The 11,573-nt window shown below is 51.1% G+C and overlaps 2 protein-coding genes across 2 annotated transcripts in view; one reads left to right on the top strand and one right to left on the bottom strand.

The window, feature by feature from the left end:
• Window positions 1–10,110, top strand: part of LOC113214226 (uncharacterized) — a 41,582-nt gene extending 31,472 nt beyond the window's left edge. Inside the window, 7 exon segments of the mRNA XM_026433534.2 lie at window positions 695–1,193; window positions 5,453–5,600; window positions 5,996–6,170; window positions 6,558–6,880; window positions 7,284–7,475; window positions 8,171–8,844; window positions 9,106–10,110. Of these exon segments, the coding sequence (XP_026289319.1) occupies window positions 695–1,193; window positions 5,453–5,600; window positions 5,996–6,170; window positions 6,558–6,880; window positions 7,284–7,475; window positions 8,171–8,844; window positions 9,106–9,400 (2,306 nt within the window). The 3' untranslated portion in view covers window positions 9,401–10,110.
• The window catches only part of LOC113214223 (flotillin-2), a 203,807-nt gene that overhangs the window by 175,342 nt on the left and 16,892 nt on the right, over window positions 1–11,573 (bottom strand). The window lies entirely within an intron of this gene.

Below are 11,573 nucleotides of genomic sequence, written 5' to 3'. Positions count from 1 at the left end.
CCCCCCCTCCAATAATAAAGAGATTATCCCGTTTTCAGTGAAATTCTTTGCAGCGCGTCTTTGTAATATTTTTGCAATGCACAGAGTCTATAATCCTACCGGCGTGCAACATTCACCCCGCCATATCTATATGCATGGCCCATATATTGTATTCACATTCCTCTGTGCCCGGCGTCACCGCCGCGCCGCAACCGCACCGCCTCGCCCGCCGTCGTGGACTGTTGGGTGTTGCGAGCCGCCACTACTCGACATACTAAAGCGAGGAAAAGAGCGTTTGCAGGAGGGTTGTGCCATAAAAGTTCTTGCACTTATCCCAAAACTTAATCGTGCTGAATCGTATAAAACTGAAACGGAGTGTTATGCATGCTATGTACCTGGGCGCTGAGTTTCAAAAAATGTATTAGGGCAAGGAGCCTTCAGGAGCCTCACAGTTGCTAATGTTAATGTTCTAAATTAAAAATGTGAATGTGTCCTGCGCTCTATCTGGAGACCATTAGATTCTTCGTGAGATTTTCAATCAAACTACCCAGCATGTGACCAGGTTTCGGGATATGTGCAGAAATTTAAGAAAAACTGAAAACACATAGGAAAATGTCATGTTTGTTCTCAGGGAGCTCTTCATGTCAAATTATACATATACATGACGGTCACAACTTGTACCAAGTGTCTAATAATCTATTTTCCTGTTTTAAAGGGTGGGTACGGCTCCGAAGCAAGAACCCGTTCCACTACCCGCTCATCCACGCCAACTACTTCGACGACCCCCGCGACATCGCCACCCTGATGGAGGGCGTGCGCTTCGCCCACCGCATCGCCGGCGCGCACTCGTTCCGCCCCTTCGGGTCGCGCCTGCACCGGCTGGCCATCCCGGGCTGCAAGCGCTTCGGCTTCAACACGGAGCAGTACTGGGAGTGCGCCATCCGCCACATCACCATGACCATCTACCACCCGGCCGGCACCTGCAAGATGGGGCCGTCCTGGGACCCGGGCGCCGTGGTGGACCCGCGCCTGCGCGTCTACGGCGTCCAGGGGCTCCGGGTGATAGACGCCTCCATCATGCCCACCATCGTCTCGGGCAACACCAACGCGCCGACCATCATGATCGCGGAGAAGGGAGCCGACCTCATCAAGGAAGACTGGCTGTCCTCCGAACAGGGCCGGTGATATCACCCAAGGAAGACCAAAGGAGGGAAGCTGGCTCAAGTGTTTGAGCTCCCACGCTGCAGAACTTAACACTGGTTTTGGCCAGCATAATGTAGGAATAGCTTTTGGTCGGTGAAACCTCCAGCCGTGTGCGCGTTGGCACATTTGGGCAAACCGTGCCTTTTTATTAGAACCTTTTTTTTTGCACTGGACGTAACGGCCATTTTAGAACTCTTTGTACTGAAGGTGTGAAATGGTGACGTGCTGGAAAAAGGCACGGTTGCTGGCTTGAGTCAGATGTGTATATATAAATGTAAAACCGTTCGGCGCGCACGCGCAACGCTGCGTTACGAACGACATTGCTCAAAAAGAGGAAGAAAACGGGTCGCCACGTGCGTGCGGATCTCATGAAAGACGAACCTCGAAATTGAAATGCGAAACTAAACAAATAGTACAGGCTGTTTTATTGTTTTATCTTGTTTTAAGTGTAAGTAGTGCTAACACCCTAAATGAAAATAAGGGTTTTGGCCCCGGCTTGGGGCGATTGCTGACGGTTCCTCAGCGCCACGCACAGCGCGCTTCTTAAAGTCTAGTCCGCACCCAAGCAGAGTCCCTTGACAAATGTTCAAACCGTTGCGCTACATTTCCTGTACTTTAGTTGCAAACAATCGCAGCACAGCAGCGAAACTCATTTAACAGAATTGAACGTTATGTCTTTTGGTACGTTCATTTCGTCCTCGTTGGTATTCCCTCTCCCGTTATGATACGCTCGCTCTGCTGCGCTCTGCTTGGGCGCCCCTTTTGTTCATAATAATTTCCCCGCAGGCTGTTTGCATCTCTCTCTCTCCGTCTCCCTGCTCCTACTCGGGGTGCGGTGCAGCAGGCGAGAGAGACAGAGCGACCAGCCTCGCAAGCCAGGCCGGCCGTCGCACCACGCTGCCTCGGCTGGAGCGGAACTTCCTGGAACTACCTCAAACCCATAACAAACCCAATCAAAGCTGCTCTGCTATCCGCCTCCCGCCGCGAAAAGAGTGTGCGGCGGTGGTCATGTCGGCGTGAGGGGGTGTCCGTCACTGGCATGACGCGTTGCTCCGCTCTTGTCAACTCACGTACCGTGTGCGAACGCGATAAAGAAAAGAGGGGTCAGTGAGACACAGTTGTAATGGACGCCACCCTTGTGGCCGGAAAAAGACTTACAACTTACATGACGAAAGCCATTAAAGGGTTTGTAAAAAAAAGAAAGAAAAAGTAGTTCCCAGCGGGCAGTTTCATCTGTCTTACTTTTAGTTAATTTGTTAAATTTAACAAGAATCTGCACTCATTATTTTAGTGAGTTGATCTATTTGTAACGAATAGGAGAATAGAGCACAAGTCGCTATTAAACCTGTTTAAATGTAGGACCAGGACCTAGATTAGCCTTTTAAAAAGTAAGCATTCGGTTCATACATAAATAACATTTGAAAGGTTTGAAGAGGCCTGAACACCAAAATAGTGAGGCAGATGATTAATGAAGTACAATTTTGCGGATTGCTTTAAATGTAAGTTACAAAGTATTAATATAGGAACAAATTGAATGTAAGAAACAAGTTACCATGATGTGTTTAGTCAGTAAATTAAGATCCCCGAGGGGGAAAATTTACGATGTGCCAAATGAGCCCAGACAACATTAGTTGAAACAAATTATCAAGTTTAAAAATAAATAAATCGTATTTAGGATAATCTTGAACAGACTGTCTTTTAACTAAGACTTAGATGAGTGTATTGGCGACTGATGCCGTCTTTTCTTGTAAATAATATGGTTGCAAATTGTGGTTCTATTTCGCGTGCTATTTTATTTTCACAAGTCCTTTACCACCGCGCTACAAACATTCGATAATTATTATTAAAACAATTTAGAATATACATTTTTAATGAAATGTAGACAAACTTTATTTTGTATTTTTCATTTAGAACGAGTCAAAGGAAAGGGGCGCCAGCTGTACACCTGTAGTCCTGGCCGCACCCGCGCCGCGACACGGTGGCTGAGTGTCATTGTCTGCGGGCCGCGCAGGCGCAGGGGCGGGGCGGGGCCCAAACGTGAGGGGGAAACACAAACAAACCTAAGGGGGCTAAATTGATGTTCCTCATTGCGTCACTCCTGTGTGCCGAGCCGTAACTGCATGGCCAGCTAGTCACGTGACGTGTTGTTGCTCTTGATACTTCTATCACTACATGCTACCCCGTTTCAGCGACACCAAAGTGTAACAAATTGTGCAATAAAAACTTCCTCACTCCAAATGAAAGTACCTGCTCTTCTATTCTCGTCCTCAGAAAACAACTCACCTCGGAAGTCTGGGCAATATCAACATTACTTCGTAAGAAACTCTGTATTCTGTATGAAGGCAACTTGGATGTGTCCCCCCCCCCCCCTCTGCCAGACAAACAATAATCTGCGCCTGCTTAGGGACTCCACTATGACTAATATTCAGTTCAGTCCCAACTGTTAAATTGCTTTGCAGGAATGTAGCAGTGTGCGCAAGCAAGTGCCCTAATAGTGCCTGGTACAAAAACAACATCTTGCCAGCAGTGCATCAGCGAACAGCGTTGTGGCCAGGTTGTGGCCTACCTCGAGACTTGCAGGCGCCAGAGTCCCGAAATTTCCGAATCAATCTGAGAAAAAACAAACCGACGTACTGTCTCGCTCGTCGATCCCTTATACCCGTCGTGCGAGCTTCCCCCCTGTGCTCGGTGATCCTTGGGAGTAGGCCACCCAATCTACACCAGTGGCTGGTAGGCTGCTAGCATAGAGAGGGAATGCCAACAGCTAACGGGCGGCGGGCCCAGCGGGCACGAGACACTGCAATTTTTCCTCAACCGGAACGGAAAGAAGTTGATTTAGAAAACATACAAAAATATACGGCGGCCTACCACAAAGTTCGTGAAGACACTTCTTATCTTCTCGTAGCGGAAGAATTGTTGAGCAGAGCAACCTACAAATACTTTTAAAAATGGCCCATACATTGGCTACTTTGGCGTAGTATTTGAATACACGTTTCACATATTCACTAAGAAAGTAAGTGTTTATTTTTTGAATCGAATTGTTAATCAAGTTAAGTGTGCAAAGTTTGGACACACTTGGTGTCTAACTACATTTGACGTCAAAAGGTGTGCAAAGTTTTGACATTACATATGGCAAACAGATTGGAGAGATAAATAAGATTTAATGTTAGCGCACGAACGAAAAAATTGGCACTTGAAAGGCACGAAGGGAAACGTTTGCCGTGCATTGGCCCCACCAAGTGATAACCTATCGAGTGTTTCCCCGCTTCACCCAAGAGGAGTTCACAGATTTAAGATAAGCCACCATAAATTAGCCCTTCTAATTAGCTCCAGCAGCGACTGCGAACCGGAGGGTAGGTAGCGTCTAGAGGCTAGAGGCCGGGGATGGTCGGGTCAGCGCTTACCTTTCCCTCTCTTATTTTAGCCTTTTATAAGTCCCATTTAAACTGAATAGTGGTAGTGGTCAGGCGGCGAAAGGCTCCCGTACGGGCCACACGGGCGAATGTCACATAAATTGACCTATAATATGCAAATATAAGGAAGGAAACTGTAAGCGCTGACCCAACCGAAACGCCCATCCGGGGACTCTACAGGCTGCGCCCCGATGCCGTACTGGGGACTGGGGCCGAGGGTACTCACTCTGACTCGAACACCCCCGTCAGCGCAAAGAGTTCTCCATCGAGCTGACGGGGCGCTGCCGCCTCAGCAGGCCCGGCGCCGAGGCCTCTGGGCCTCAGTCTGCCGGGACGCGGGCCGCCCAGTGCACCAAACACCCCGCGCCAACGCCACCACGACCGACCACGACGAGGCCCTCGCCGCCCTAGCCAACATGCCGGTAAGTACGACGTTCGCTCTGCGAGGGTTCCAACACACTGGTGGGTGGGATAGGCAAACCCACCCGCAGCCGTGTATGTAGTACAGTATGAGAGCGAAAGTGGGCGAGTCAGCCACCTAGCATATTGGTTACAAGAGGTTTTAACTGTCATTTCATCGTTGAAAATTATCTTTGAAATTATCTGCTTCTTCAAATAATAATTCTCGCTCTCGCGGCGGTCAAATCTGATTGAGTGTGACGAACAAGCACGTCAGAATTCAGATTGTGACACTCTCACTCTCCAACTCTTCGGTTGCGCGTATGAGTCATGTTGAGAACTCTTCTCGCCTAGGTGCAGGCGACCGGGACCTTTCTCCTCCTCGCCACCCTCGTCATGGCGCGCGCCGCCACCCAGGACGCCGACGACAAGGAGGAGGGCATCAGCATCCTGGAGAGCACCATGCTCATGGTCGCGGCGCAGAAGGCCGCCGCCGGGGCCCAGGACGCCGAAGACCAGGCGGGGCAGGGCTCCGCCAAGGAGTACGACTTTATCATCGTGGGCGCCGGCACGGCCGGCTGCGTGCTCGCCAACAGGCTCACTGAGGTACGTACAAGACTCGGGTATTTCGGATCATGTCAGAGGTAATCCAGACTCGACCGATTTTGAAAAAGGGTAATACCAGGTAATCCACAGCCGCAGATACCCAAACGAGGTTTTTCTTGCTATAGCTATAAACAAATATGTGCAATAATCGTAAGGTAAGAGGAATATTGTTATTTTGTGCTAACAATTTTTGGCAACAAAACTAATGTTGAGCAAAGTAACTATTTGTAAACAAAACCAAGAGATATTAGCAAAATTGTTCACACATATCATCGCCTAAATTTGGTTGTTAATCAACGAAAAAGTCACAACAGAATTTAGTGTCCAAGAGGTGTTCCACGATATTGTCAGCTTCAATCAATTGACAATTTGCAACTTCTGCTTGCCAACTTCAGGAGGCGGACTGGCGCGTGCTGCTGCTGGAGGCCGGCAGAAGCGGCAGCTTCGTCATGGACATCCCGCTCGTGGCGAGCTACATCCAGTTCAGCGACGCCAACTGGAAGTACAAGACGGAGCCCAACCTGCAGGCCTGCCTCGGCATGGCAGGCCACCAGTGCAACTACCCGCGAGGTAACATACCCAGGAATCGTGTCCTTGAAAGTAAAGAATGTTCTTGAAATTGGCCTTGAATCAGCGAAATTCTTCTAAAATAATCAAAGAAAAATTTGCCTTAATTTGAAGAAAGGTCTTTCACTCAAGGAAATTTTGCCGTTAAACCAAAGAAATTTCTTTAAAACAAGAAGAAAATTTTCCTTGTGTCTTTTCAAGGGAACGGTTTTCCGGGTGCAGGCTGGGGGGGGGGGATTGAGCCGGAACGGCTGTCAGGGAAGTGCGGGTCACACTCGCAACAAGTCGATCAATGGCAGGTCGGAAGCGGCCACCCCACCCACTCCAGGGGAGGGGAGCCGGGCATGTTCAACAGGAGATCTCACTGAACGTCTCATTTTTTTTTTCCAGGCAAAGCGCTGGGCGGTTCCTCGCTGCTCAACTTCATGATCCACTCGCGGGGCAACAGGCGCGACTACGACGGCTGGGCCGCGCTGGGCAACGAGGGCTGGGCGTACAGGGACGTGCTGCCCTACTTCAAGAAGAGCGAGTCGGTGCACCGCGACGTGGGCGCGGACCCGCGCTTCCGCGGCGCCCGCGGCCCGCACCCCGTCACCCTGCCGTCGTGGAGGACGCCGCTCGCCGAGGCCTTCGTGCAGGCGGGGCCCGCCACCGGCCAGCGCCTCGCCAAGGACTACAACGGAGAGACGCAGACGGGCTTCTCCTACTTGCAGGTCAGATCGTCAGCCCGATCTCGGATCACGAGACTGATCGTAGAGTCATCGCCACCAGGTTGTGGTTCAGAGATGGAGTGAGCACAAGTGGCAGACGGAAATGATAGGCACGCGACAAAAACAATGTGTGATTTTTTCAGGAGACTTCCAGAGTTACGACGAAAGAACGTCAAAGTTGTCCATTTTTCTTCCACAACAAAAACTTACATTATTTTTCCGTGGGGATTATAAATAAAAACACGCCCGCCAGCCAGCCGCACACACCCAAGGGCCCGTTCTGTGCTGAGAGTGAGGATAGGGGGAGCGGGACTTAGCCCTCTGGTAGAGACAGTCTTGGGGACTGTCTAAAGTTGCAGCCAGCCACGCTCTGCCGGGGGGCTTTAGCTTTACACCCGTGTTGCAGGTCAGCATGCTGAACGGCACCCGCGTGAGCGAGGCCCGCGCCTACCTCAGCCCGGTGCGCAGCAGGAGGAACCTGTTCGTGCGCAAGCAGGCGCTCGTCACCCGCGTGCTCATCCACCCCGTGCTCGGCCAGGCCTACGGCGTGCAGTACATGCAGGGCCGCAGGAACGTGACCGTGTTCGCCAGGAAGGAGGTGAGCAAAAACGCAGTTTCCCAGCCCATGTTGCCGAAAAAAAGAAAGAAAAATGATTCAAGGGGCACTGGAATTCGCATCACGTATCCAGGCACAGTTTTATCATTGATTTGTTTGCGTGTTTTGGCCAGACAACTTTTAAGGTATTCATTATTTTGCGTGTTTTGACTGCGAAGCGTTTTATTATTCGCCTGCTTATCCACAGCGGACCGCTAAACGAGCGGTGGCACACAATGTGGCATCCCGTGAAGAGAGGGAAGGGGGAGATAGGGGGTCTGTCATCGCATTAGTGCCTGTTGATCGGCCGCATTAACCCTCTCAACAGGTCTGTTTCCCAAATCATCGGGGCGGCGCCCGGAGCGGCCCGTGCGCCCGGAGGGTAGGCCGCCCAACAGGCGCGCGCGTAGCCAGGGCCACCGCTTACCGCGGAACAGGGTGTTGGCCGTCTGCAAACACCACTTCGGTTTCAAAAAGTCAGAGAAGACGTTGCTTTAAAAAAAAAATATGCCTCAAATTTGAATGTAAGAATCATGCCAAAATTCCTAGAGTTTTGAAAAAAACTCAGTACTTCAGGAATTAATTATTGAACATTAAATACAAGTTGTAAAATAAATTAGAGGCGAAGGACACCTAGGCATCTCTTAACCTTTTCACCTCCCACAATTATTCTCATAATGCCCCTAATGCTCCACCAGGTCATCATATGCGGGGGCGCCATCAACTCCCCGCAGCTGCTCATGCTGTCCGGGGTGGGCCCGCGCGAGGACCTCGAGGCCGTCGGCGTGGCCGTGCAGCACCACCTGCCGGGCGTGGGCCGCCACCTCGAGGACCACATCGCGCTGGGCGGCCTCACCTTCCTCGTCAACCAGAGCGTGTCGCTGCGCACCGAGCGCCTCTACAGCAACCCGCGCTTCTTCAGCGAGTACCTCAGCTATCACACGGGGCCCGCGTCCATCCCGGGCGGCTGCGAGGCCGTCGCCTTCTACGACCTGCAGCGCCCCGCCGACCCCGACGGCTACCCGGACCTGGAGCTGCTGTTCCAGGGCGGCTCCCTCACGGCCGAGCCCGTCATGCGCAAGGCGTTCGGCATCGACGAGGAGCTGTTCGACGCCGTGTTCAAGCCCGTGGAGCACCTCGACAGCTGGATGGTGTTCCCCATGCTGCTGCGGCCGCGCAGCCGGGGCCGCCTCACGCTCCGCAGCTGGGACCCGCTCAAGCCGCCCGCCATCTACCCCAACTACTTCGAGCACCAGCAGGACCTGGACGTCATCATCGAGGGCGTCAAGAAGGCCATCCAGGTGGCCCAGTCCGAACCGTTCAAGCGCTTCGGGACGAGGCTGCACGACATCCCGATCCCCGCATGCAAAAGGTGAGGTTATCGGCGGTTACAGGGAGAAGTTCGTAGTTGTTCATGGCCTTATTATAGAGTTTACGAGTAACTGTTAACATTTCTAGAAGCTATGATTAAATTACCCACACCCCCTAAAAAACAAGTTTTCTACTTCCGGTAGAGACAGTCTTTGGGTCTGTCTAAACATCAGTGTTTGTTCTGAGTTCTTGCTACTTTCTTCATGGTGAATTCTTCGCGGAAGCTCTGAACTTTCTTCTAACGTTTTCCCTTCATCTGCAGGTACGGCTTCGGCTCGGACGCGTACTGGGGCTGCGCGGCGCGGCAGCTCACCTTCACCATCTACCACCAGAGCGGCACGTGCCGCATGGGCCCGGCGGGCGACGCCCAGGCCGTGGTGGACCCGCGGCTGCGCGTGCACGGCGTCAAGGGGCTCCGCGTCGCCGACGCCTCCGTCATCCCCGCCATCCCAGCCGGACACACCAACGCGCCCGTCATCATGATCGCCGAGAAGGCCGCCGACATGATCAAGGAGGACTGGGGCAGGAGGAGGCCCGGGGACCCCGTCGAGGAATGAAGACGAAGGACTCAACAACGAGACATCTTCGCCTTTCTTGTCGCAGGAAAACACTGTAAAAAAAATTGTTGTACAATGACGAAAATACCATGGCTAATTTTTTGGACAGGGCTGTCGTCACGAATTTTCTCGTCACGGTGACGAGAAAACCTTAATCATGTGACGAAAAAACCCATGACGACACCCCTGTACTAAAAATTAGCCATGGTATTTTCGTCATCGTGACAAAGAATTTTTACAGTGAACGACTGCGGTTGTCGCCGTCGTCGACCTAGTCCGAACGCACCCCCAAGGACTCAGACGCCACGCGCCGCCCACCACCAGTACAAAACGAGACTGACTCCCTCTAGCGCGACGTTTTTGACCGACGCCGCCGACGTCCGAGTGTCGGTACACTGTAAAAATTCTTTGTCACGATGACGAAAATACCATGGCTAATTTTTAGTACAGGGGTGTCGTCATGGGTTTTTTCGTCACATGATTAAGGTTTTCTCGTCACCGTGACGAGAAAACCCATGACGACACCCCTGTACTAAAAATTAGCCATGGTATTTTCGTCATAGTACAACAAATTTTTTTACAGTGTAGTCGCACGTCTCAACGTCTCACGGGTATCCCACACACAATCAAACCGACAAAGTCTAGCCAGGGGCAGGCCCTGTGCAAACGCAGAGTGATAAAATTAAAATAAAGCCATAAATGTATGTATAGCCGCCCGTCGTACTATATTTGCACTCCCATCGACACTGCACACGCACGGACCCCGCCCGCACGGAAGCCCACAGTGAAAAACGTTCCGACACGAAAGGAATGCATACACGAAACATGCAAAGTCAAATTGTTAATTGAATGAGCTGAGCTGCGTCGTAAATTTACAACATTGTTTGAAATTCGAAACTAAAAGCACTGTAAAATAGTCATAGGTTGACGGGTAAATTTCTCGTGATGTGTGTCGCGTAAAATTTTAAATTTACAAGCACTTTGTATCAATTAGGCATTGATCGAAAAGCAAGAATGGGCTGTCGCAAATTTACATCATCAAATTTTGTCAATAAAAATTACAACAAATGTAAATTCACGAAGATATTTTGAGAGTGGAGACAAATTTTAAATTTACAAAAGATGTTTGTGAATTTTCAGAGATATTTTTTTGACAGAGGCGAGACGGCCAGCAGCTGCGTGCGCTGGCAAGACTGTTTAGTTACCCATCGCGCGGGAAGCTGGGCCCGGTCCAGCAGCGCAATGCTCTGCCGGGTCCGGCCCGGCTCCTTCTCCCAGGCAGCCGCGCCGGCTTCGATTCTCAAAGCGGATGCCCGTTTTCCCCGAAAACCGCGGGAAGACCGGAAGACGCGCCAAGGCAAGTCCGCAAACGTCCCGGAAAAGTGTATTTCTTTTTCGCACGGAGTATAACACTGTCACGGCTATCTCTCCTAAGCCGGCGAGCGGCCTTCCATTACGGATAAACGTGTCGCTTTGCACACACAAATGTGGGCTAAAGGTGTGCGAGCCCTGATATAGGGGCTGCACCGGAGTAATGGGTCATGGCTTCGGAAACGGCGGGGCGGGGCGGGGCTGTAGGGGGCAACTGTCAAGTGCAGCACGGGCACCCGGATGACGCAAGGAAAATTGCAGCTGCATAACGCATCGTAAACAACTGCACTGGGAAACAACGGTAGGACTCAGCACCCTCTATGCGGTGCTATAAGGGCTATGTAATATGGTGCCTTTACATAGTCTCTAAAAAATTAGCAACCCGAGAAAGGCACTAAAATTTAGTGCCGATTTAGTGCCTATACATTATAGCCGCACTGGAAGCACTACGTTTATACCATTGGTACTGTTTTTCAGCCGCACTCGAAGTTTTAAGTCTACCTTTGTATTTACGGTGCGGCTGAAAAACGGTACCAGTGTTCTAAATGTATGTAGAAAGTAATTCAAATTTCCTTCTATATTTTTATTTGGCTTTCTCAACAAGCACTTTTCAGGAGGGTGTGCATGGTATTGGTTGATGCTGATACGGAGGTATACGGCATAACTGTGCTTTGGCACCCTTTCCTTCGCCCCTCCTCTCCCCCTTGCCCCCCACCCGCCTTCCATGCAGAGTCCATTTCGAGAAGAGCACAGCGTCGTTTTGTTTGCAAACCATTTCCCCATGCTAATGACATCGGACCCG

The sequence above is a fragment of the Frankliniella occidentalis genome, unplaced genomic scaffold, assembly GCF_000697945.3.
Source record: "Frankliniella occidentalis isolate FOCC.00 unplaced genomic scaffold, Focc_3.1 Scaffold42, whole genome shotgun sequence".
Lineage (NCBI taxonomy): Eukaryota > Metazoa > Arthropoda > Insecta > Thysanoptera > Thripidae > Frankliniella > Frankliniella occidentalis.
The sequence above is the reverse complement of the archived record's forward strand: the minus strand, read 5'-3'. Positions and strand labels throughout refer to the sequence as shown.